General features: G+C 37.0%; 2 protein-coding genes across 8 annotated transcripts in view; one reads left to right on the top strand and one right to left on the bottom strand.

Moving 5' to 3' along the window:
* Nucleotides 1-4,540, top strand: part of Root (ciliary rootlet coiled-coil, rootletin) — a 132,660-nt gene extending 128,120 nt beyond the window's left edge. Inside the window, exons 16-17 of one of the 2 annotated variants that reach the window (XR_010948983.1) lie at nt 3,271-3,498; nt 3,591-4,540. The gene's annotated coding sequence lies outside the window, so the exon portion shown is untranslated. The remainder of the gene's footprint in view (nt 1-3,270; nt 3,499-3,590) is intronic. The other variant, XR_010948984.1, reaches the window with a different exon arrangement.
* GatB (glutamyl-tRNA(Gln) amidotransferase subunit B, mitochondrial) overlaps nt 1-26,724 on the bottom strand; it is a 159,874-nt gene that overhangs the window by 121,867 nt on the left and 11,283 nt on the right. For all 6 annotated transcript variants that reach the window (XM_067761386.1, XM_067761385.1, XM_067761384.1 and 3 more), the window contains exons 7-9: nt 25,331-25,467; nt 19,958-20,081; nt 14,714-15,024 (exon numbers count right to left, since the gene is read on the bottom strand). In XM_067761386.1, the coding sequence (XP_067617487.1) occupies nt 14,806-15,024; nt 19,958-20,081; nt 25,331-25,467 (480 nt within the window). In that variant the 3' untranslated portion in view covers nt 14,714-14,805. The remainder of the gene's footprint in view (nt 1-14,713; nt 15,025-19,957; nt 20,082-25,330; nt 25,468-26,724) is intronic.

Below are 26,724 nucleotides of genomic sequence, written 5' to 3'. Positions count from 1 at the left end.
ATTAAATACATCGCTGAGCTATCAAAATTGATACTTCAGCCTTAGCGTGCTTTAAGTTGGTAAGGAGGGATGCTGATATTAGCTCTTTGGTGACAGTCTCATTTAAAGTTCGTGTGCGCTCAGTTGACTGTAATAAACTCTTTGATTCTGCTCTGTGGCCCTCCAACGTCACTATTAAGCCTTTTCGGTTTTTTTCAAAGGCCCCAAACGCCTCGTAGGTTCACATAGTGATCCACTTACCAACAATCAAAAAATCCATAACTGCTTATCGGATACATCTTTAAGAGTGTACTTTCAAAATGTCGGTGGCATGCGCATCAAATCTAAAGATTTTCTGTTGTCTTCGTCTCTTTTGGACTACGACGTTTATGTCATCGTGGAAACGTGGCTCAATGAAGACTTCTCTGATGAAGAATATTTTGACTCTAAGTTATTCCTTACTTTCGGGAAGGATCGAGACTTCGTGAAAACTGGTCAAAAAAAGGGGGAGGAGTGTTAATTGCAGTTAACAGAAACCTGCATACATTAAGGTTTCATCTTCTACATCATGATACATTACTTGATCAGCTGTGCGTCTGTATTTCGAGTTCATCCAGCTCAATTTTCATGTGTTGCTCGTATATACCGCCGAACAGTGCTGATTCCTTATACTTTTCTCATGTAGATAACATCGTCAATCTATGTGAAAGCCATACTGATGCTCGTTTTTGTATACTTGGAGATTTCAATCTGCTAATATTGTTTGGACAGACTTTCAAAGTAATGGTATTCTAGCACCTACTAATGTAACGCGATCTTATGAAATCAACCTTATAGATAATATCTTAAGATGCAATTTGATTCAAATCAATAATTTATTTAATACCCTTTCGAGGTTGCTTGATCTTGTGTTTGTCAATGAGAATTTAATATTTGATCTATCTGAGAGTACTTTTCCTGTGTGTCCTTCCGATAGACATCACTTACCGCTTATCATTCAATTAAATAATTTTGCTGCTATCCCTACGTCGATTCCATTGCTTAAGTGAGTTGAACAATGTTTTACTATCACTCAATTGGGCAAATATATTTCTGTCTAATGACGTCAGTGTGTGTTATGATATTCTCTTATCGAAGTTGTCTGAGATATTTCACAGTACAGTACCTCGTTTTTTGCCTAGGTTGCATAAATTACCTTGGTCAATTCAATAAATGTATAAGGGAAATATGGATATCATTTATCTTAGGGAACAGTATTTTAATAGTGTGCGGCAAATTTAATGTTCTCGACAAATTTCTTTATAATCGCTATAATGCGTAGGCTTAAAAAAGAGCTTAAAGAAAATCCAAAAGACTTTTGGAACTTTATTCGCTCCAAACGTGGTTCAACGAATATTCCTATTTGCATGACCTTTAATGGGGTAAGCTCCCAGTCTCTAACTGAAACAGTTGAGCTATTTGCAGTATTTTTTAAATCCAACTTTGACGACGCCAATGTAGGTCTGGCTGGCTCGTAATCGCGCTCGGGACTTCGTGATCCGATAGATTTTGCCTCCCTCATTATCTCCGAGGATGATGTTCGCAATGCTATGCTCTCCCTTAAACCCTCGCTTCATTGTGGCACTGATGGCCTTTGCGCCTTTGTTCTGAAGCACTGTAGTTTAATTTTGTGTGCCCCCATTTGCCATATCTTCAATTTATCTCTGTCCTCTGGCACTTTCGTTGACAGATGGAAAACGAGTTCAGTATGTCCTATTTTCAAATCCGGGAACAAAACTTACATCTCTTACTATAGGCCTATTGCCAAACTCACAGTATGCTCGAAGCTTTTTGGAAAAAATCATAAAGGAGAAGTTATCTTTCGTCATTAAAAGGGTGGTTGCCCGCGTCAACATGGGTTTATTGCTGGCCGCTCTACTGTTACTAGCTTGGTGTCGTTTTCTGATTTCTGCATTTCCGCATTTAAGGACGGTTGCCAGGTGGATACCATGTATACGCATTTCTCAAAGGCTTTCGATAAAGTTTCACGCCAAATCTTATTATCTAAACTTGAGTGTATAGGATTTAATTCTATCTTATCTTGGTTAAAATCGTATCTGTCGAACCGGTCTCTGTGTGTCGAAATCGAGGGCTGTAAGTCCCACCCTTTTTATGCAACGTCCGGAGTTCCTCAGGGTAGCATTCTCGGGCCTCTGTTGTTTGTGCTTTTTATAAATGATATTGCTTCCAGCTTTAAATCGTCCTCTTTCCTTCTATATGCAGATGATCTTAAGTTATTTCATAGAATTAATGGTCCGTCGGATTCCCTACTCCTACAAAATGACCTAAATAATCATATCGAATGGTGTAAGGCCAATAATCTCTTTCTTAATGTTAATAAATGTTTCCATATGTCTTTTTCTAAATCAACTAACATACATTCTACCCTCTATGATATCTCAGGTGCTCGACTGGCTTCTTTCAATGAATTTATTGACTTAGGTGTTGTTTTTGATACCACTTTTTCTTTCGTCAATCACATCTCTTATATGCTCCCAAAGGCTTACAGAAACCTTGCCTTTCTTCGTAGATATGTAAAAGACTTTAGGGATCCCTATACCAGGAAGGCTCTTTATACCTCTCTTATTCGTGCAAAACTTCAATATGCCTCAGTTGTATGGAATCCTATCTATAACAGCTATGCTGCCAGAATTGAAAGGGTTCAAAGAAAATTTATTCGTTTTTGCTTAAATGCACTCAGCTTTGGTGACCCAATTCCATCCTATTACTCGCGCTGCTTACTCATAAATCTCCAACCTCTCGAATCCAGAAGGGTAGTACATCTGCTAATGTTCGTCTATGATCTCATCGCTGGCTCTCTGGATTGCTCGGCTCTCTTAGCGAAGGTTTCATTTAATGTACCTAATAGGAGTCTTCGTACATTTTTACCATTTTACTTGCGTGCTTGCAGGGCTAATTATTGTAGTTTTGACCCAATTTTTCGCGCGCTTACTGAATTTAACAGACTCTTGGGGAGGTTTTTTATTGATTTCTCTTTGTCGAGAAATATTTTCAAGTCAACTCTGGAAGTATATCTCTAATTTTAACTTGCAATATCTATTTGTATTTTTTTATTTGTTTGCTTATGCTATTCATATTTTCACATTTTTGTGTAGTTATAAGTTGTTTATTTTGTTTTTAATTACTTTTGTTTCTAGTCTGTAAGATTATTTCTGATCATAGACTAAATAAATTAAACATAAACATAAAAATTCTAAATTATGTCTTCTGAATAAATTCTTATTTTTTTAGCACACAATTAGCGATACAATAAATGGAAGAAAGTCGCAAAATTTGTAGGGTAGATACTAAATAATTGTATGCTGTTGTGAACTCTGCAAAATACGAAGGACAGACCAAGCCAAACAAATAACGACAATTGTTTCTTGAGTTGCCAGGAATGCAAATGCATTATCTAGTGAAATTGTGTCACGGTACATAACGAATGAAATTCAAGGAATCATTTTACAGTATTGTTTAGTAAGAGTGCTGGAATTTTGTTTAGTTAAATTATGATCAGCTTTTCTTACATAGGTGAATTTGCTACAAGAATTTCTCTTCTTTTTTTACAGTGAAATATCCCTCAAAAAGGGTAATTTTCCACAATCTGGCATTACTGTTTCATATCCGCTGTCGCGCTTCAAGATATTACCCTGGCTGGGCACAACACCGGCTGCGCGATTTGTGTATTGCAGGAATGAAGAGTTCATATATGGGCGCAAATATATCTTGCAAATCGATACTTTTTTCGATGCTGCTTGCAAATATAGGTATCGAAACTTTCATGGTCTCGTTTTATCCCTAGTGTCACTATTAGGTTGAAATACTGGCAGCGGGTTAGGGGGTCAGAATATACCCGCGGTAGGTATGCCTGTCGTAAGAGGCAACTAAAATACCAGATTCAAGGAGCTGTGTAGCGCAACCTTCAGGTTGCCAGCGCAATATATAGATTCTCCAAACCCAATTGTCAACCTCACCTATCCGCGGCGAATCCTGTTTCACTAACAGATGTGGTCCTCGTGGGACTTAGGGGTGGGGAGGGAGGCATGGCCTAGGTTTAATGTGATCATATAAATCGTTCCCGAGATGGTCGGGCTAGCACCTTAATGGTGCTGTGTTATCGGAGCGTACCGGATCTGTATCCGGCAAAGGACCATCACATCGATAATACTCCCCAAAGCCTTCGGGGAGTAACCTTATCGCTACAACAACAACAACAACTGGCACATTTCAAAAAGGAAACCGAAGACTAGCATATTTTGTTCTTTGCGCGTAGTGCTTGCATCATGGCTGAATTATATGGTTGGCTCATCTCATCAGCTGATTTTATTTTTTTCATTTCACTGGTATAGGGATTGTCAAAAGGAGATGGCAAACGTTAAATGTAATCAAAAAAGGACGTGTGGCACTCGGGGACTGCCGCGGTAAAGCTATTGCATATTATCAACTTATGCAATTATAATATTTACGCAACATTTTGTTTTCTTTGATATTAATTCAAGTTTTGTCTTTGATATTAATTCAAGTTAACCTTTTTAAGCGTGGTGACCGATAAGAAAACAAATTTTTTACTTTTATTGTGTAAATGAGAAGTTAATATTTAACTTTCACTTTAACTTTGAGCAGAGCTCACAGAGTATATTAAGTTTGATTGCATAACGGTTGGTTGTACAGGTATAAAGGAATCGAGATAGATATAGACTTCCATATATCAAAATCATCAGGATCGAAAAAAAATTTGATTGAGCCATGTCCGTCCGTCCGTCCGTTAACACGATAACTTGAGTAAATTTTGAGGTATCTTGATGAAATTTGGTATGTAGGTTCCTGAGCACTCATCTCAGATCGCTATTTAAAATGAACGATATCGGACTATAACCACGCCCACTTTTTCGATATCGTAAATTTCAAAAACCGAAAAAGTGCAATAATTCATTACCAAAGACAGATAAAGCGATGAAATTTGGTAGATCAGTTGAACTTATGACGCAGAATTGAATTTTGGACAATGGGCGTGGCACCGCCCACTTTTAAAAGAAGGTAATTTAAAACTTTTGCAAGCTTTAATTTGGCAGTCGTTGAAGATATCATGATGAAATTTGGCAGGAACGTTACTCCTATTACTATATGTACGCTTAATAAAAATTAGCAAAATCGGAGAAGGACCACGCCCACTTTAAAAAAAATTTTTTTAAAGTAAAATTTAACAAAAAATTTAATATCTTTTCAGTATATAAGTAAATTATGTCAACATTCAACTCCAGTAATGATATGGTGCAACAAAATACAAAAATAAAAGAAAATTTCAAAATAGGCGTGGCTCAGCCCTTTTTCATTTAATTTGTCTAGAATACTTTTAATCCCATAAGTCGAACAAAAATTTACCAATCCTTGTGAAATTTGTTAAGGGCATAGATTCTATGACGATTACTGCTTTCTGTGAAAATGGGCCAAATCGGTTGAAGCCACGCCCACTTTTTATACACAGTCGACCACGTCTGTCCTTCCGCTCGGCCGTGAAAACAATAACTTGAGCAAAAATTGATATATCTTTATTAAATGTATTTCATGTACTTATCTGAACTCACTTTATCTTGGTATTAAAAATGGGCGAAATCCGACTATGACCACGCCCACTTTTTCGATATCGAAAATTTCGTAAAATGAAAAAAATGCTATAATTCTGTACCAAATATGAAAAAAGAGATGAAACATGGTAATTGGATTGGTTTTTTGACGCAAAATATAACTTTAGAAAAAACTTTGTAAAGTGGGTCTGACACCTACCATATTAAGTAGAAGAAAATGACAACAGTTCCGCAGGGCGAAATCAAGCGCCCTTGGAATCTTGGCAGGAATACTGTTCCTGGTATTACATATATAAATAAATTAGCGGTACCCGACAGATGAAGTTCTGGGTCACCGAAAACGCCTTCACATATACAACTAAGGGCCACTCCCTTTTAAAACCCTCATTAGTACCTTTAATTTGATACCCATATCGTACAAACACATTCTAAAGTCACCCCTGGTCAACCCTTATGGCGATGTCTCAAAAAGGCGTCCACCTATAGAACTAAGGCCCACTACTTTTTAAATAATCAATAACACCTTTCATTTGATACCCACATCGTACAAACAAATTCTAGAGTCACCCCTGGTCCACCTTTATGGCGATATCTCGAAAAGGCGTCCACCTATAGAATTAAGGCCCACTCCCTTTTAAAATACTCATTAACACCTTTCATTTGATATCCATATCGTACAAACACATTCTAGAGTCACCCCTGGTCCAACTTTATGGCGATATCTCAAAAAGCTCTTGGAATCTCGGAAGGAATACTGTTCGTGGTATTACATATATAAATAAATTAGCGGTACCCGACAGATGATGTTCTGGATCACCCTGGTCCACATTTTGGTCGATATATGGAAAACGCCTTCACATATACTACTACCACCACTCCCTTTTAAAACTCTCATTAATACCTTTAATTTGATACCAATATCGTACAAACACATTCTAGGGTCACCCCTGGTCCACCTTTATGGCGATAACTCGAAAAGGCGTCCACCTATAGAACTAAGCCCCACGCCCTTTTAAAATACTCATTAACACCTTTCATTTGATACCCATATCGTACAAACATATTCTAGTCACCCCTGGTCCATCTTTATGGCGATATCTCGAAAAGGCGACCACCTATAGAACGAAGGCCCACTCCCTTTTAAAATGTTCATTAACCCCTTTCATTTGATACCCATATCGTACAAACAAATTCTAGGGTCACCCCTGGTCCACCTTTATGGAGATATCTCGAAAAGGCGACCACCTATAGAACGAAGGCCCACTCCCTTTTAAAAATACTCATTAACACCTTGATACCCATATCGTACAAACAAATTCTAGAGTCAACCCTGATCCACCTTTATGGCGATATCCCTAAATGGCGTCCGCCTATAGAACTATGGCCCACTCCCTCATAAAATACTCTTTAATGCCTTTCATTTGATACACATGTCATACAAACACATTCCAGGGTTTCCCTCGGTTCATTTTCCTACATAGTTATTTTCCCTTATGTTGTCACCATAGCTCTCAACTGAGTATATAATGTTCGGTTACACCCGAACTTAACCTTCCTTACTTGTTAACTTTAACTTTAACTTTCACTTTAACTTTAACATTCACTTTGACTTTAACTTTATCTTTAACTTTAACTTTAACTTTAACATTCACTTTAACTTTAACTTTAACTGTAACTTTAAATTTAACTTTAACTTTAAACTTAACTTTAACTTTGACTTTAACTTTAACTTAACTTTAACCTTAACTTTAACTTTGACTTTAACTTTAACTTTCATTTTAACTTTAACTTTATTTTTAACTTTAACTTTAACTTTCGCTTTAGCTTTAACATCCACTTTAACTTTAACTTTAACTTCAACTTTAACTTTAACTTTAACCTTAACTTTAGCTTTAACTTTAACTTTAACCTTAACTTTAACTTTAACTTTCACTTTCACTTTAACTTTATTTTTAACTTTAACTTTAACTTTCGCTTTAACTTTAACATTCACTTTAACTTTAACTTTAACTTCAACTTTAACTTTATTTTTAACTTTAACATTCACTTTAACTTTAACTTTAATTTTAACTTTAACTTTAACTTTATGATCCGAGGTGGGCGTGATTTTAGCACCTGCTAACAAGCCAACCTAATATAAACGCACGCAAGTAATTTCCTGTCAAAAATGTCTCATGCACATACAACTTGTATGAGAGCAACTCAAATTGAATTTGCTGCGTGAAAACCTAACTCGATTTCCAATTTTTGTTCTGCGTGACATTTAGATTTGACGTTTGCACATATGCTTTACATTGTCGCAAGGCATGCTTATTTGGGTTAGGGAAAAAAACGCCGGTTGTTTGCGTGCGCTAAAAAAACGCAGTGCGGTTTTATTAGGTTGGCTTGTAAGCGACCATATATGTATACGATAAGCGATAGCACAATGGCTACTTCGTGAAAATCAACGACAGCTCTTTTAGTTTGATTTCGATGGTCGTACGGTGAGGAAGTGTCGCATGCGCGCTTAAAACAGAGTACCAAAGAGTGCGCGTGACACATGTTCACCGTTCAAGCATTGAAATTAGTGATGGAACGATATTTCGCTATTGGTGATTGCATCGCCGCTATTGACAAATCGCTAATAGCTATTGCAATCCAAAAATATCAGTGATTTGCGATTTTACTTCATTCGATTCTTTTGAATGGCAATCACCTCTGGCAGAATATCGCCAATAGCGATTGGCGATTTTCCTTTAGCATGAAATTCTAATACTAATATTGATAGCGGGGATGCAATCATCGATAGTGAAATATCGTTCATCACTACTCATCTGTGTGCTTTGCTTTCCGAATGAGTAAAAAAGTTTATTGGCGACAAAAAGGAATAATTTTCTCGAAAATTGGAAAAAATATACTTTTACAAAAGTTTTCCAGCTATTATCGAAAAATGGGGATAGTTGTCTTAAGAACTGCACAACGAAAAAAATTTTTCGTCAACAGATAGTGGTAAATAAGGGCGAAAAAGTATGCTTTTTGTGCAGAGAAATTGTGGAAACGGCGAACGGAACAAAGCAAATTTGTGCAACAACAATTTCGACGACGAAGTGATGTGCAATAATTGCAAAAAATGGTTTTGCAATGGGCGTGGAAGCACATCTGGATCCCAAATTGTTAAACTTTCGGTGAGGGCTAAACATAGGGAAGTCACCCTCCATTCTGAAGGTCCACTTCGAGAAACAGTACTAAAATTTTACTCGTGTGGCGTACGTAATGTATATGAATTGGGATCAAGAACAATGGAAGCCACTTATAACTGATCGTTCGTTTTTGCCGTGGTTGGTTAAGGTTCCTACCGAGCAAGAGCAGTGGCGTGCACGACAAATATCAGCGGCACAAATAAACAAATTAGAGGAATTAAATAAAATAAATAAATGTAAGGCGCGATAACCTCCGAAGAGATCTAAGGCCGAGCTTCTCTTCCAATTTGCGTCGTGCTCCTCTTGATTTTCCCTACAAATTGGCCGGACGGGACCTACATGTTTTATGCCGACTCCGAACGGCATCTGCAAGGCAGATGAGTTTTCACTGAGAGCTTTTCATGGCAGAAATACACCAGGAGCGCTTGCCAAACACTGCCGAGGGGCGACCCCGCTTAGAAAAATTTTCTTCTAATTGAAAAACCTTATTTCTAAAATTTTTTGATGTTGCTTTGCCCGGGAGTTGAACCCAGGGCATACGGTGTGATAGGCGGAGCACGCTACAATCACACCACGGTGGAGGAATTATGGAAGGAAAATATCGATGCAACATTTCAGGATTTAGAGAAGCCAGGTATAGACACTGAACCATCACAAGTGCTATTGCGTTATGAATATGGTTATCAATACGAGATAGTTTTTGGTCCACTTGTGCGCCTAAACAAAGAAACAATAGCATTTTTTCGCTTGCTAAAACTGATTCGGACATGAAACTAATGCATGTGTTATTCATAAGTTAATACTTCTAGGCTGTAGCCGTTAACAGTTTTATAAAATTTGTGCTTTTGATGGAAAAATAAAAGAATTATAGAAACATATATCACTCGTCTTATTGTGAACAGATTAACTCAAAATTTAAGTTTTTTGGGAGAATGCAATTCAAGCTTTGTCATATGGTTTGTATATGATTGAATTCTCCGGCTAAATTCTAGGGCGCTGAAGTGGGTGGCTAATTTTCTGCTAAAGAATATTTTTATAATAGTTTGAAGAATTTGCTATATTTTTCCTCTGTATTTTTCATTAAAAATTGATTCACTTTACTATAGAAATATTATGCAGCCAAATACAACTTTCAGAATAAATGCATACGGAGTATTTCTGAATACATCGGTGTAGTATAATATAGTAAATAAATCATGTTTTTATGCTGTTACATATACAGATTTATTTGGGGTTGATTCATCTTACATTTAAAAATTAAAGCATTTTCAATTAGCAAAATTTATAAAACAAAGATGCATAGACATCTTTTTCCGCTAGTTTCATCTCATTGAGTGTAATACGAGACTGAACATATTAGAATTTCATATTACATCAGTTTACTATAAAAGGTACATATTTTCGTCTTTTTATTCCAATTTTGGTTCATATATTCTGTATACTAAATTAAATTAATGTAGAACATTCAATCTACTCCGGTAAACAAACTTAAACATTCAATTTTTATATCCAAGTATACAAATAATTGCAGATTCGCTTATCAAAGATAAATGAAAGCGATCGCCATAGCTGTAAAAAATAGCCATATCTATACTCACTGATAGCTCAAAATCGCTGTATCGCCCATCATATCTTCTGTATAGAATCGCTTGTTAAAATAAAGCGATCGCTATAGCTATAAAAAATAGCCGTGATTCAAAAATAGCCATATCTATTTTCACTGATAGCTCAAAATAGCCATATCGTCCATCACTAATTGAAATCAAACTAAATAAATAATTGATTTTGCTTTCGTGCTCGCTACGCGTTCGTGTTTACTAACACATTCTCAATTTGGTAACCGTGATTCAAAAATAGCCATATCTATTTTCACTGATACCTCAAAATAGCCATATCGTCCATCACTAATTGAAATCAAACTAAATAAATAATTGATTTTGCATTCGTGCTCGCTACGCGTTCGTGTTTACTAACACGTTCTCAATTTGGTAACCGTGTAAATGTAGTGGTGCCCACCGCTGTTTATGATAGAGATCCAATTTTATGTATTTGGCCTGTTGCTAACACCGAACCTTTACGAACCTTTTCGAGCCTTTTCGGATCTTTTTCGACAAACATCTGTTACGGTTTTTTTTGATTTAGTCTCCAAGCCCGCGATAAAATCTATGCAATAGCTTAAAAATTTTACAATAATTTACTGCCGTGATGGTAATTTTTTTTGTATAAAAGTAGTTTCACATCACTTTCAGTTATTTTTTCAGTAAATGCATCTAATTTAGCGCATTATTTTCCCACAACACACCAGCATTGCAAAGTTTTATGTTTTCTCTGCATTCCATTCCCCTAACACCAACACGCAGATTTTGACAATCTGAACAAAGGTATGTTGTTGCTGTATAGATGAGCCAACCGTATAGTTGAACCATGGCTTGCATATTCAAGATTTTATTTACACAAAATGCGTTAGAGCGAAATTTATTTTTTTTTATTTATTTATTTGAAGTTATAGTAGACTCAAAAACAAAGCGGTCGACTGCTAAGAATAATAGATTCATTTACAAGAAAAGAACGTACATAAACTTACAAGCCAAGAATTAAAGTAAATTATATATAGTTATGCGCATTACGATTTCAATTATAATATACAGAAAGTAACAATGTTATTTAAGAATTTATATAAGTGTGCCCAGTGGGGCGCCATCGTGAGGAGCTCAGAAGGGAGCTTACGCGAGGTGCTCAGAAAGGAGATCCGTGCCCATAAGGGGGCTGACGCGACGTTCCCAGTAGGGGGAACACGCGAACTGCATGCAACGAGGTTAATAGTTAATTATTCATTTACTTTGTTTAAAATATCAGGCGAAACACAAAAGTATGGCAGTATGTAAAGCAGCAAATCAACATTCGAAGCTAATACAGTTGTACAGGTCAATATATCGTGAGCACCAAATCCGCATAGGATTATTTCTGGCAAAGTTTTGTCGACAAAGAGGTAAATGAAAAGGCACAAAGTGTTTAGAAGTCCTAGTAGGAACAGCAAAATTTAGTCTACTGAGTCAATGTCACCGATGATCAGCTTATGAATGAACATTACACCAAGTAATATTCGACGAGTTTCAAGAGCTGGCAAATTAATTAAAAGAAGTCTAACTTGAATCCCAGTTGAGACCTCGTAGTGCAAAAATAAAAACTGTTTCTGGACTGGCTCAATCCGATTTATATGGTTTTGATAGGTTGGAGACCAGACACTTGAACAGTAATAGAGAATAGGACGTACCAACGAGGTATAAAGTATTTTGGTGAAATAACAGTCATCAAACTCTCTAGCCCATCGTTTTATAAATCCTAGTACACCAGTTGCTTTGGTTATAGTAGTTGAGATATGTAAGATAAAACTTAATTTCGGATCAAGAAGAACACCTAGATCACATACAACAGATATACGCTCCAAATGGGTGCCATTCAGCATATAAAATGCCAGAAATGCTTTCACACGATGAAATGTCATTTGCTTGCATTTAGTGCAATTAAAAAAAGGAAATTTGCTGAACACCTTTGAAAAGAGCCAAGATCGGCCTGAAGCTGCTCAAAACTGGATGAATCTGAGGGCAAATATGTGTGACAAATTTCTACGTCATCAGCATACAATAAAGTTCTAGAGTATAAGATAACTTGTGGTGAGTAAAAAGTAAGGGACCCAAATGACTACCCTAGGGCACACCAGAGATTACATTAATCGACTTAGAAACAATTGTGTTGAACAACACTCATTGAGTTCTGTTTTCGAGATAACTTGCTATCTAAATCAAAATACGCTTAGGAAAACCCAGAAGATTAAGTTTGAGAAGTAAAAGCTCATGATTAACAGAGTCGAATGCTTTAATAAAGTCAGTGTAAATGACATGCGTTTGTTTACAATCCAAAAAACCATCCATAATTAGGGACGTAAATTCGAGCAAGTTGGTTGTTGTTGATCTCCGACCCACAAAACCGTGCTGACAAGGAGATATTAAAGAACTGCACAGATGCTGAAGTTGGCAAGTAATAATCTGTTCAAAAGATTTAGGAATAGCTGAGAGTTTAGCTATGCCCCTGTAATTCTCTATATTAGACCTACTACCCTTTTTATGCAAAGGTATGATAAACGATTGCTTCCAAATAGATGGGACTAATGCGGATTGCAGGGATAGTTTGAATAATTTTAAGATATGCTCACATAAGTTTACAGCACATTAATTAAGCACACAACTGGGAACTCCATCTGGCCCGGGGAAAATATCGGTTTCAAAGCAAGAAGACTATGAAGAACAGTATCATTATCAATGAACGGGGTTTAAATATTATTCGAACCTTTTAAGTTATAAGGATAAATATCCGAAAGAACACAATGGAATGAGTAGGTATACTTAAAAAATTCAGCAAATAAATCTGCAGTTTCGTGATCAGAATTAGCGCTCTTAGACCCATAGATAAACGAAGATGGAAAACCAGAAGTTTTCCTTTTCGAGTTAACGAAACTATAAAAACATTTCGGGTTGTTAACAAATTGAAGTATGCAGCGGGATAGTTTGAATAATTTTAAGATATGCTCAGATAAGTTTACAGCACATTAATTAAGCACACAACTGGGAACTCCATCTGGCCCGGGGAAAATATCGGTTTCAAAACAAGAAGACTATGAAGAACAGTATCATTATCAATGAACGGGTTTTAAATATTATTCGAAACTTTTAAGTTATAAGGATAAATATCCGAAAGAACACAATGGAATGAGTAGGTATACTTAAAAAATTCAGCAAATAAATCTGCAATTTCGTGATCAGAATTAGCGCTCTTAGACCTATAGATAAACGAAGAGGGAAAACCAGAAGTTTTCATTTTCGAGTTAACGAAACTATAAAAACATTTCGGATTGTTAACAAATTGAAGTATGCAGCGGGATATGTAATTATTGTAACAGTGTAGGTAGAGACGATGAAAATTGGATCGAGCAACTAAATAGTTAGTCTGCAGATTTTCCAAATCTTTTAAAACGCTTATAGAGTCTTGATTTAATATTATTTAGTCTTAATAATTGCCTAGAGAACCAAGGCGGTTTACTTGTTGTCACACGAGCATAGCCGAGGCGAACACAACTATTAAAGAAGCCATCAAGTGTGCTGTAAAATATTGAGGTTGCTGATGGCGGCCACCGTGGTGTGATGGTAGCGTGCTCCGCCTACCACACCGTATGCCCTGGGTTCACACCCCGGGCAAAGCAACATCAACATTTTAGAAATAAGGGTTTTCAATTAGAAGAAAATTTTACTAAGCGGGTTCGCCCCTCGGCATTGTTTGGCAAGTTCTCCGGGTGTATTTCTGCCATGAAAAGCTCTCAGTGAAAACTCATCTGCCTTGCAGATGCCGTTCGGAGTCGGCATAAAACATGTAGGTCCCGTCCGGCCAATTTATATGGAAAAGCAAGAGGAGCACGACGCAAATTGGAAGAGAAGCTTGGCCTTAGACCTCTTCGGAGGTTATCGCTTTTACATTTATTTTTTATTTATTTAGATTCTACATCATTGCACGAGTAAAGATTTGACCAGTCGTGTGCAGCAATCAGTTCATTTAGCTTAATAAAATTCGTCTTATAAAAGCATCTTCAACTGAGTCGAGACTTCGATTTCGAAGCATCGAGCATCACAGGCCGAACAAAATCCAGTACAATCTCCAGCGTAGGATGAAGAGGGCCTGCAGGAAGGGATAATGGGGTAATTCGGGTTAGGGTAGTGCCCACAGTGTCATCTGTAAACATTAGGTCTAAAATCTTGTTTTTGCAGTTTAATGTAATGTGCGAGCTTTTCATGCAAATAGTGAAATGCGCCCTTCTTCCCCGGTAATTTCACAATTACTAGTTTGAAATAATTAAAAAAGTAATAAATAACCACCAACCTTATAACCAAATAATTTCACTTTTAAAATCCACAGCTGGGTATATTAGGTATGTTCGTGTTCACTCGAAATTAACTTCAACTTTTTATTAGTTAAGATTTCAATATCTTCTCCAGGTACATGGCGACAGCTTTCATATTAGCTCTTTGATTTGACAATCTCGATACTTCACCCACAATGGCTAAAAGAGCTTTCTTTTTACCGTTTTTATATTGTTTTACAGCTTGATCCTGACGTTCCATTGCTTGCCGACAAAATTGCTCGATCGTTGCATCGTCAATTATTTGTTCCATATTCAATTCTTTTATAAGCTATAAAAAAATAACAATTAAAAACAAGTAAGGACGGGACTGTCTTCGGCTGTGCCGAAAACTTCATACCTTTCATGAATGGGGCCGAACAATAATCTTATCCCGTTCGTAATCTCCAAATAATCGGATGCATAAGATAAGAAATATATAGATGTACATCCCTAAACGATTTTTAGATAAATATAAAATAAAAAATGGCAAAAAATCCCCTTATCTGAACGATCGGTTGTATGGGATATATATTATATATAGCTCCGATCGAAATGATTTTTACAGGAAACCTTCTATGATATATTAGAATATACATCACCAAGTTTCACGTTTTTATATTGGAAACTAAGGGAGAAATGGCCAAAAATCTTTCTATCTGAACGATCGGTTGTATGGGATATATACTATATATAGCTCCGATCAAAGTGATTTTTTCAGGATATCTTCTATGATATATTAGAATATATATCACCGAGTTTCACGTTTATACTTTCTAAATTGCGGCAGGAATGACCAAAATCGTCTTATCTGAACGATCGGTTGTATGGGAGATACATGTTATAGTGGTTCGATCCTACCGGATCCGACAAATGTCTAATATAATACAAAAATACATCCTTGCGCCAAATTTCATTGAGATATCTCAAAATTTGAGGGACTAGTTTGCGTCAAACAGACAGACGGACAGACGGACGGACGGACAGACGGACATGGCTATATCAACTCAGTTCGCCCTGATCAATTCGGTATACTTAATGGTGAGTCTATCTTCTATATTTCTCAACGTTACAAACATCGGACCAAAGTTAATATACCATTTCATGTTCATTAAAGGTATAATAATTAATTAATCGTTATAAAACTATTTTTAACTTTGTATGTGTTATTTTTTTCGACACAAAGCAAGTAAAAAGACAATTGAAAATTGTGAACTTGGGTTTTGTTGGGTTTGTGGTGGGGGAGAGACTTCGTCGCCATGTACTAAGGTTCACGTATGTGGACGAACGTCTCGCCGCTATATCTCTTTCATCTGCGCCCATGTAGAGGACAATGAGGTGAAGGGTGCGGTATTTACTTTAGCTCAAAACTGCTAAAATTCGTCCAAAAATATCGGCAGAGGTGTACAAAGACGCGCTTTAGATCCAGGAGCACGCATCTGAAAGCGGAAATGGAAAATTTTATTTCTTTCCAGAGATATTTCAGAAAAAATTGTAAATTTTCAAGTGTTTGATGTAATTTTGATGATTTTGTCGTACCCACAATAAAAACTGTGGATGAAAGTGTTTTGCGCGGGCTTGGTTTTGATATCCAAAACGGTGTTGGGCCCTTCAAGGTGTTCTGCGCAAAAATACTATGGATCCCAGCCCCGGATTCGGAGCGCTCCTGGGCCGTTTTCGGTTTTTGGAAATATCTTTTGACAAAAATAAATTTTTTTAATTTCCGATTCGTCGTGCTGGGTCCAAAACGCGTCTTTTGACACCTTTTTGGACGAATTTTAGCAGTTATGAGCTAAAGTAAAGAATTACCAAGGGTGCATTATACGAGCGACTAGAACTCACACACGAAAGTGACTTTAACGCTAGGGTGGTCAAAAAAAGGCGTTTTTGGCTCCACGGTCGGAAAGTTCAGCTTCTACTACGAAAGCTCCCCTAATTCATTGAGGCTGATTGACTTCGGCGGTGCCCCAAACATGGTCATAACCAGCACCAGGTTTTAGCAAAAAATTTTACATCAAGCTACATGGCTATTCCCCGATTGATATGATATAGACGGAAAGTATGCCTCCAGTGTTTTAGATTTCGAGAACCTAACATCGGCTCGGATCACTATCTCGTCGTAGCCAAAATACCCGCCCGCCTCTGCGCGGCTTAAAGCAAGGAACGAAAAAGGCAAGGAAAGTTAGACGTCGAAGGCTGCAATCGCAACGAACTGCCAACGGTTTCGCAACTCGACTCTCACACATGCTCTCTGAGAGCAGAAGTCAACTTGACGGAATGCAGAAGCATTGGAATCATAACTCCAAAGCACTTCGCACCGCCATCGAGGAAAAAATTAGTTACCGGCGACCACAGAAAAGCAACTGGTACGATGAAGAATGCCGCTTTGCAACTGAAAAAGAATGCTTCCTTCAGGGCTACGTTAAAAGCGAACGCTACAAGAAGAGTGTGTGAGCGCTACCGCGAGTTGAACAGGAAATCGAGACGCCTTTACAAGAATAAAAAGGAGAGGCAGAAGGCGTCAGTGCGAGGATCTTGCTTGATCTGCTAGCCACCAGGAATAAGGCCCGCAAATTTTACCCAAAAATTCGCACAGAAGGATTTAAGGCCACCTGGTAACTGATGTCCAAGGGTGCTTAGATTATGGAGGGTTCACTTTTCTTTTCTCCTTAAGAGAGAACGATGAAATGCCCACGGAAGGTGACGAAACCGATCCCGCAATCGGTGATGATGGAATAAAGGTTCCCCCACCATACCATGACGAAGTAAAAATAGAGATAACCAGATTGAAAAAACAAGCAGGTCATGGGCTCTGCGGGGTTGCCTGCGGAGCTATTCAGATACGGCGACGAGGAGATGGTAAGGCACATGCATCAACTTTTCAGCAAAATATGGTCGGACGAGTGCATGTCCGACGATTGGAATCAAGGGTTCTTTTTCCAGTCCACAATAAAGGGGACCTGGAAGCTGCTCCAACTATCGCGGAATCAGCCTTCTTAGTATCGGATATAAGGTCCTGTCATGCGTATGCGCGAAAGATTGAAGTCCACCTTGAATCGGCAGAATAGACCTTATAAGTGCGGCTTCGGACCGCGTAAATCTACCACTATGCACCAAATCTTGGAAAAAAACAGCGAAAAAAGTTACACCCATCACCTCTTCGTCGATTTTAAAGCCGCCTTTTGCTTACTCCAATCTGGAAAAAGAAGCGGAAAAGATGGATTTGATGGTGAATGATGACAATACTAAGTACCTGCGAAAATCATCTTCACAAGTTACTTATCATACCCGTCCTGCTATATAGTGTAGAAGCATTAACCAAGACATCAGATGAGGCGGCTCTGAGAGTGTTTGAGAGAAAAGTTCTTCGAAAGATTCACGGACCTCTACGCGATGGCGAAGACGACTTCCGACTAAGATTTAATGATGAGCTGTACGAGATTTATCCAGACATCAACATAGTTCAGCGAATTAAAACACAGCGGCTATCGGTGGCTAAGTCATGTTATGCGAATGAAAGCTGATGCTCCGGTATTCTTATCGTAACCCGCCTATGAAAGCAGAGGAAGAGGGCGGCCCCCACTCCGCTGGAATGGCCACATGAAAGACGATTTAAGTTCTCTAGGTATTACCAAATGGTGCTACTTTGCACAGCAAAGAAGCGACTGGCGTGCTTTGTTGGACGGCCATAACCGTTAAAGCGGTTAAGCGCCAATTAAGTAAGTATGCAGATTCGACTGGGTCGATTTATTAACCGATATCGTGCCATCGATTTTTCGATAGGATTTGGGCTCAGGAAAAAAAGTTCTACTACGCATACCCAAAAAAATAATTTTCGAGCCTCCGAAATTTCATTTTTTTGACTTGTTTTCGACTTCGATTTTTAAGTTTTTTTTCATGACCTACTAAAAAAATTTTCATTTGATTGTAAAATTTTCGTGTATACCCTGTCCGACCCATAAATGTCCGCTAAAAACGTTGTCGATAACAGTTTTTCGAAAAAAAAAAAATATTTTTTGTTATCGCCAACGTTTTTCGCGGACATTTTTGGGTCGGACAGGGTATACATATGGACATTTTATTAGTAGGTCATGAAAAAAACCGTAAAAATCAAAGTCGAAAAAAAGTCAAAAAAATGAAATTTCGCAGGCTCGAAAGTTATTTTTTTTGGGTATGCGTAGTGGAGCTTTTTTTCCTGAGCCCAAATCCTATCGAAAAATCGATGGCGATATCGGTTAACTTTCGTCCATACAAATCGACCCCCCCCCCCTAATGCAGATACAGTATTTTAATAATGGCATAACTCCGTTGGTATTGGTATTAAAGAGTGTATTTAATATATCCCACTAAAATATGAGAAAAACGCAGTTTCGAAAAACTGTTGGTTAGGGCTAGCTAGCTAACGGTTTATATTTTTTATTAAATTTTTTTTTAATTCATTACCTTAAAACGTAGGCGTTGTCTGCCTATGTTTCTTATTTGAATTGTATAATTAAATTTTTTTTTTTTCAAGTTATATAACAAGAATTATAAGAGGTCAAAAGGTAGATAGATCTTCGAAAAAAATAAAAACGATAAATTACACCGTTTCAGAAAAAACTTGGTGGATCTGGTCATGCGGACTATGTACTCCTATGCATTTATATGTACTAAATCCGAATCCGCTATCAGAGTTCGGCCATAACCTCAAACCCCCTCAATTGCCAGTATTTTTTTTTTTGTTTTACGACCCGTAAGGCTAATTATGCTAGCATGCTCGGACTCAGCGCACCAAAATGCATGCGCTGAATCCAAATCCGACATTTAATTGGTCTTACCGGTCGTGATTCGGCCCTAACCTCCAAAAATGGAAAAAAAAATCACTGGTGATTGAGCGTTTTTTGAGGTATGGCTCGAACCAGGACCGAATACTCCGATTCTGATATCAGATTCGGATGCAGCGCATCTAAATAAATGGAAGTACATGTGTCACATTATCAGATACACCTTTTTTGTGTGTGTGTAAAAATATTATGCCATTCTCATCGAGTTCAACAAAGCTCGCCAGTCATTTTGCCTTGATTTTGATATTTTAACAATAGGCAAGATGCCCGATGGTTAAATGTGAGCAGTTCTTTGCCTTGTATAAATCTAAGTTGACTGGACAGAACGTGCTATTTAAATACTAAAACCATGATTCACTTGCAACATCTAAATAAATATAATATATGATATTGAGAATTTACCGTTTTTGCGTTTTGTGCGGGATCGCTATTTAAGAGTTCAATGAGTTGACGACCAGCTTGCAAATTTATGGTACCAGTATGTAGCGCCGCAAGGATATTCTCAAGGTGAACACATGTAAGTTGACTGAAAAACAAAGTTTTTATTCTAGAGATTTCAAATGTTATATATACTTACATTAGGGTGGGTGAAATTTATTGTTGAAAAGGCACATCCAGTTTCTGAATCTATACTGAGTAATATTGCCCATGGGAACATATGCCTGAAATGAATTTCGAGCCTCCCTAATCAAGTGAGAAAATTTTGATATAAAATTTAATAACAAAATTAGGGAGGCTCGAAATTCATTTTAAACCTATGGTCCCATGGACAATATTACTCAGTATGACCCATAGATTCAGAAACTCGATGTGCACCTTAAGTTTTTCCCCCATACAATTTGACCCGCCCTAACTTGCATACACCGAGAGAAATGAAGCTGGAAAATCAACAAATTCAGGTTTGTTGTTCTGCCATTAACAAGAATGCAGTAAAATTGATCACCTTATGGTTAATTCAACCGTGTTTTTCGTCAAGTAAACAAATTTGTTTAGATACTTCAGCAGACGAAACAAATTTGGTCTCAAGTTAACAATATTCTGCAAAAATTACAGATTCACAATCAATCTAACTTATTAAAAGAACTCATTTCATTGGTAGTTCAAAAGCGAACAACAGTCAATATTGTGACGAATATTCACAACACTAAGTGATACTAGCATCCCTAATCCGATACCAAGCAGCCACTTGTATGTACGTAAACAAATCAAGCATCATTTACACATGTACATACAAGGCAGCAGAGAGATACTCACCATCAGCCGAAGTAGTACTCACATATATACACTAATATGGCTATGCGAGCGACTATAAACTACAAATATATATGTACATTAAGCTGGGTTGATTTGATGGACGAAAGTTAACCCATATCGCGCCATCGATTTTCGATAGGTTTTGGGTTCAGCAAAAAAAAGTTCCACTAAGCATACCCAAAAAATAATTTTCGAGCCTGCAAAATTTGAGTTTTTTGACTTTTTTTCTTTGATTTTTAATTTTCATTTGATTTTAAAATTTTCATGTATACCCTGTCCGACTCAAAATTGTCCGCTAAAAACTTTGGCGATAACAGTTTTTTGAAAAAAAAAAATAATAATATTTTTTGGGTTTTGAGGAGTGTTTTGGTGAAAAAAATTATTTTTTCGCCATTTTTTTTTAAGGGTTTCTTCAGAAACGTGTAAAAGTGTTGACGATGAAAATGAATTTGTCTCATAGTTCCTATCTCATTTAAAATTATGCGATAAAAACGTTGGCATTAACAGTTTAAAAAACAAAAAAATTTTTTTGTTTGTTTTTGGGACTTGTTTTGGTCGAAATCGATTTTTTTCATTTTCAAGGCTCCAAATCATTTTTTATGTATATGTTTCCGTTAGACCCACCAATAAGTATACCAAAATGATCAGGAGACGAGCTAAGTTGATTTAGCCACGTCCGTCTGACCGTCCGTCCGACCGTCCATCTGTCCGTTTGTTTGAACGCAAACTAGTCCCTAAATTTTTGAGATATCTTGATGAAATTTGGTAAGCAGGCATATTTTGATGGGGGATTTAACATTTGACGGAATCGAACGGATCGGACCACTATAGCATATACCTCCCATACAATCGATTGTTCAATAAGAGGGTTTTCGCCATTTCTGCACAATTTCTGCCTCATTTTAACAAACGATGATGATTTTTTCAGACGACAATCTATGCCCAATACGTAAGCTTGTGGTAAAATTTGATGGTGCTAGCTGTTAAAATGAGGCAGAAATGGCGAAAACCCTCTTATTGAACAATCGATTGTATGGGAGGTATACGCTATAGTGGTCCGATCCGGTCGATTTCGACAAATGTCAAATCCCCCATCAAAATATGCCTGCTTACCAAATTTCATCAAGATATCTCAAAAATTGAGGGACTAGTTTGCGTTCAAACAAACGGACAGACGGACGGACGGACATGGCTAAATCAACTTAGCTCATGCCCCGATCATTTTGGATTACTTATTGGTGGGTCTAACGGAAACATATACATAAAAAATAATTTGAAGCCTTGAAAATGAAAAAAATCGATTTCGACCAAAACAATTCCCAAAAACAAAAAAAAAAATTTTTTTTGTAAACCTGTTGATGCCAACGTTTTTATCGCATAATTTTAAGTGGGATAGGAACTGTGAGACAAAGTTTCATCGGCAACACTTTTGCATGTTTCTGAAGAAGCCCTTAAAAAAATGGCGAAAAAAAAATTTTTTCACCAAAACACTCCTCAAAACCCAAAAAATATTTTTTTTTTTCAAAAAACTGTTATCGCCAAAGTTCTTAGCGGACAATTTTGAGTCGGACAGGGTATACATGAAAATTTTAAAATCAAATGAAAATTTTTCAAGTAGGTCATAAAAAACACCTTAAAAATCAAGGAAAACAAAATCAAAAAACTCGAATTATGCAGGCTCGAAAATTATTTTTTTGGGTATGCTTAGTGGAACTTTTTTTTCCTGAGCCCAAAACCTATCGAAAAATCGATGGCGCGATATAGGTTAATAAATCGACCCAGCTTAATGTACATATATGGCTGGTAACAAAGCATGAATCTCGCGAAGTTACTAGACCTTGGGAGAAATGGGTGGACGAGGCAACAGAGAGTATAAAAGCGGCGAAAGCTGAGTAGTCAGTAAGCAGTTTTATTTAAACACGTAATTAGTTGTGAAGTAAGAGTTATTGTGAAGTACTCTCAAAGTAGTCTAATAAATACCATTTTGCATTACTGAATATTGGAGTTATTTATTCGACAATTTAGCGATTCGAACGTTTGCAGAAGGTGTAAAATATGCTGAGTTTCACTGAATTCGTTACAATATTATGCAAAAGCATCAGCTAATTTTAAAGAGAAACTTACGCTAACGGCGATCACTACTTTGTTTTATTGGTATTCGAATGCCTGTTTTTAAGTGCGACTTTAAACTACAGGTAAAGTTGACTAGAGCATCCCCTGGCACTTCGGCCGCTTCAGCTCCTCAGGCACCAAAATTGTGTTTTAGCGCACAAAGTGGAAAGGTTAAACTCAACTTTAACTGTAATTTAAACTCGCACTGAAAAACCGGGAAAAAGCATGACGACCACCGTGTTTTGATGGTAGCATGCTACGCTTACCACACCGAAAGTCTTGGGTTCAAAGCCTGGGGAAAGCAGCATCAAATACTTAAGAAAACAGTTTTTTCAATTAGAAAAAACGTTTTTGAGCGGAGTCACCTCAAAAATATAGTATTTTTTTTATTAACAGAGCTGTGGCTTACATAAGAGAAACTTTTTTTGCTGATTTTACTGTTAAAACACTCAATTCAGAGTCAACAATTTGCGCGAAGTTAATTCAACAGCAATTTGCGATGGATTAAAATTGACAGATATATCGGTTGAATTGACCCGTATCCCGTTGATTTTACCAGCTTTTTTCTTTCTGTGAACATTTATCAGTCGTTAGCTAGGCATGTAAGGAGCTACCCGCCTCCACTATCAGTTCGAAAAAAATAGTATACTTTATATTTGGACTTTTGTGATATATTCTGTTCGGCTTCTAAAACAAGAGTATTTGCTCCGTCTTTTGTAGAATCCAAACAGCAGATCTCTAGATCACTTCAGTTTTATTTTTGGGTATTTTAGGGATAATTTCCGAGCTATTTTGGGAACATCATCGTATCAATTCGGGATCATTTCGATACCGATACGGAGTTGTTTTAATGATCATTTTTAGACTATTTCGGAGTAATTTCAGAATTGTCTCTGGATCACTTTCAGACGATTTCGGGATCTCTTTGGGATTATTTTAGGGTCTATTTCAGGATAATTCAGAGATTTTTTTCAGAGTAATTTCGAGACTATTCGATACTATTTTGAAATAATTTAGGGATTGTTTTCGGAATCATGTTCGGATTATTTAGGCACTCTTTCGAGATAATTTAGACATTTGATGTTTTCGGGTTTATTTTGAGACGAATTGGAAATTATTTTCAGTATAATTTTCAGACTCGGACTAATTTCGGAGCTATCGCTGGATCATTTATTGACTATCGCGGGATTGCTTCGGAAACATTCGTTTCGGGATCATTTCGGGATTATATTCGATATAATTTCGGGACTATCTCCTAAGTGTTTGGATTTTGTTTTCCTTTATTCTGCTTTTATTGGGGATAGTTTCGTGACTATTTCGAGATATGTGCTAGATTTTTTCTGTGTCGTTTCGGCATTAATATGATCCTTATGTAGGCACTGTTTCAAAAATATTTCTGCATTGTCTTCAAAATCTCACCACTTTTGATAACCATTAGTTTCAAATCGTTTTATTTCTGCGTCTAATAGAACTGGAACAAAAATATTTCTTATGCAGATCAAGGAGTTTCGGAAAATTATTATAAATATAGTGTGACGAATATTAGCATCACTAAGCGATATTAACATCACTAAGCCGATACTAAGCAGCCACTCGTATGTACGTAAACAAATCAATCATCATGTACACACATACATACAAGGCAGCAGAGAGATACTCACAAACGCATGTCATCATCAGCCGAAGTAGTACTCACATATACACACGCATATGGCTACAAACTACAAATATACATGTATATGGCTGGTAATCAAGCATGAAGTTCACGAAATTACTAGACCTTAGGAGAAATTGATGAACGAGGAAACAGAGTATAAAAGCAGCGCAAGCTGAGGCATGACTAAGCAGTTTGATTTAAACACGCAATTAGTTGTGAAGTCAGAGTTATTGTGAAGTACTCTCAAAGTAGTATAATAAAGACCATTTAGCATTATTGAATATTGGAGTTATTTATTCAACAGTTTAGCGAATCGAACGTTAGCAGAAGGTTTGGAATAAGCGGAATTTCACTAAATTCGCTACAACAGATTATGTGGCTGAAAACCATTTTCACTCCAACGATAACTATGCAACGGTTACACTATTTCTAAAATTATAATAACTTATAGATCTAAGGAGTACTATTTATCGCTAATTCACGTATGTCATTAATTCGATCCACCATTTCAGGGCTATTGCGATTTAAGTTATGAGTTTCGGTCACGGATCAAAGGTAACGTAAGTTGGGCCCAGTTTTGAAAAAAGTTGAATAATCGAACACCGTGAAGGTGGATTAACATAAACGCTTCGGTCGCTTCAAGGTTTAGAAAGCGGCCAGGCGTTTCATTGTTATCTTATGACCCTGTCATAGCATCAAAGCGAATAAACGCAACCAAAGCGTTTATGTGAATCCGCATTATAGCTACTTACCAGTTATCCACATCTATATTAGCTTTGTTGCAAAAAGTTAAAACATCGTTTATTAGAAAGTTTGCCACAAGTTTACCAGGTAATCCTTGCATATCATCCATTATATTTAAAAAATAATCCAAAAGCTTGGACTCATTCTGAAAGTGAAATTTCAATAAATATATTTACCTGAACATGTAGTAGGGGAGCCGACTGCAAAAACATGTTGCATGTTGTATTCAAATGGGACCAGTATAACCCATTTACTGGTATCTGGGGCAACCTCAAACCGTGGCTGGAAGAAACCCTTGGCAAGTCGGTTCAAAGGACACGGTATGCTTGAACTATGTTTTATTCATCATACTATCTCGGTTTTTTTGCGGATTCCTTCTTTGTGAGTTAAATTAAGCTCAGCAATAAAAGTTTACGAAAATTCCCCGAGCGCTTTTTGAGAAAATTGCATTTTAGTTCATCATCATGTAATATGAATTACACTGTTTGGCAGTGAAAATATTCTCTGGACGAGATATGCCTCAATTCGTTGATCTAGTCGAGCACATAAAATTTGCATACTTAGGGTTTCTAATAGTGGAGTTAGGGATCAAAAACCCCTTTTTCATATGTTGATTCATATAATATTCTACAAACACAACAACAGTGTACAAACTGTTAATTTGTAAAATGTCATATATCTGACTTGTACATAATTAGCATCGATGAAATGTGCAACTTATTCTTTGCACTGAATCAGCCCAATTACGCTAGGCTGATTTAAAAATAGAAATTTCAACTCTTATTCAAGAATTCAAACGTGTAGCGTTTGGTGTAAAGCGCACAAAAAATAAATTAGCTAAATCACTGGTGGACCCTACCCTTGAACAAACCATCGATGCTAATGCAGCAAACACTTGAACAGGTAAACCCACTTCACAAATTCGATTTCAGCCAGGAAACGATGGGCTCTTAGTCACAGGATGCGAACTAAAGTATTATCTCACGTATTCCAACAGGCCGTACTTACAAACAGTGGTGTTATTCATATGCATTGAAAAGAGTCGAATCTAAAAAGACCGAAATAATCTCAAAAGCCTGATTTCGATTGTGAAAAAGTCAATAAATCCGTTTCCTTCAAATAATCACAAGGACGTTCTCTTCGATATATCCCCTGGTAGAGCAGCTTCGTCTGAAGTTGCAGACTTCCTTCTAAACGTCGTGTCACTGGGGAAAAAACAGAAGGTAACTTTTATGGAAAATGTTTCTGCAGCACCTGGTAGTTTTAGTTTTGAAAAACCGAATAAGCGGAATATAATTTCCTATTTTTCCTCTCAGTGTGCAAAAAAAGAAAATTTGCAGTAAAGATGGAAGCAAAACGGCTTTGCTTAAGATGGAAAGAGATGTTTTTGCAAGGCTTTTGG

This window comes from Eurosta solidaginis, chromosome 1 (genome assembly GCF_040869045.1).
Source record: "Eurosta solidaginis isolate ZX-2024a chromosome 1, ASM4086904v1, whole genome shotgun sequence".
Lineage (NCBI taxonomy): Eukaryota > Metazoa > Arthropoda > Insecta > Diptera > Tephritidae > Eurosta > Eurosta solidaginis.
This window is presented reverse-complemented; position numbering and strand designations above follow the sequence as displayed.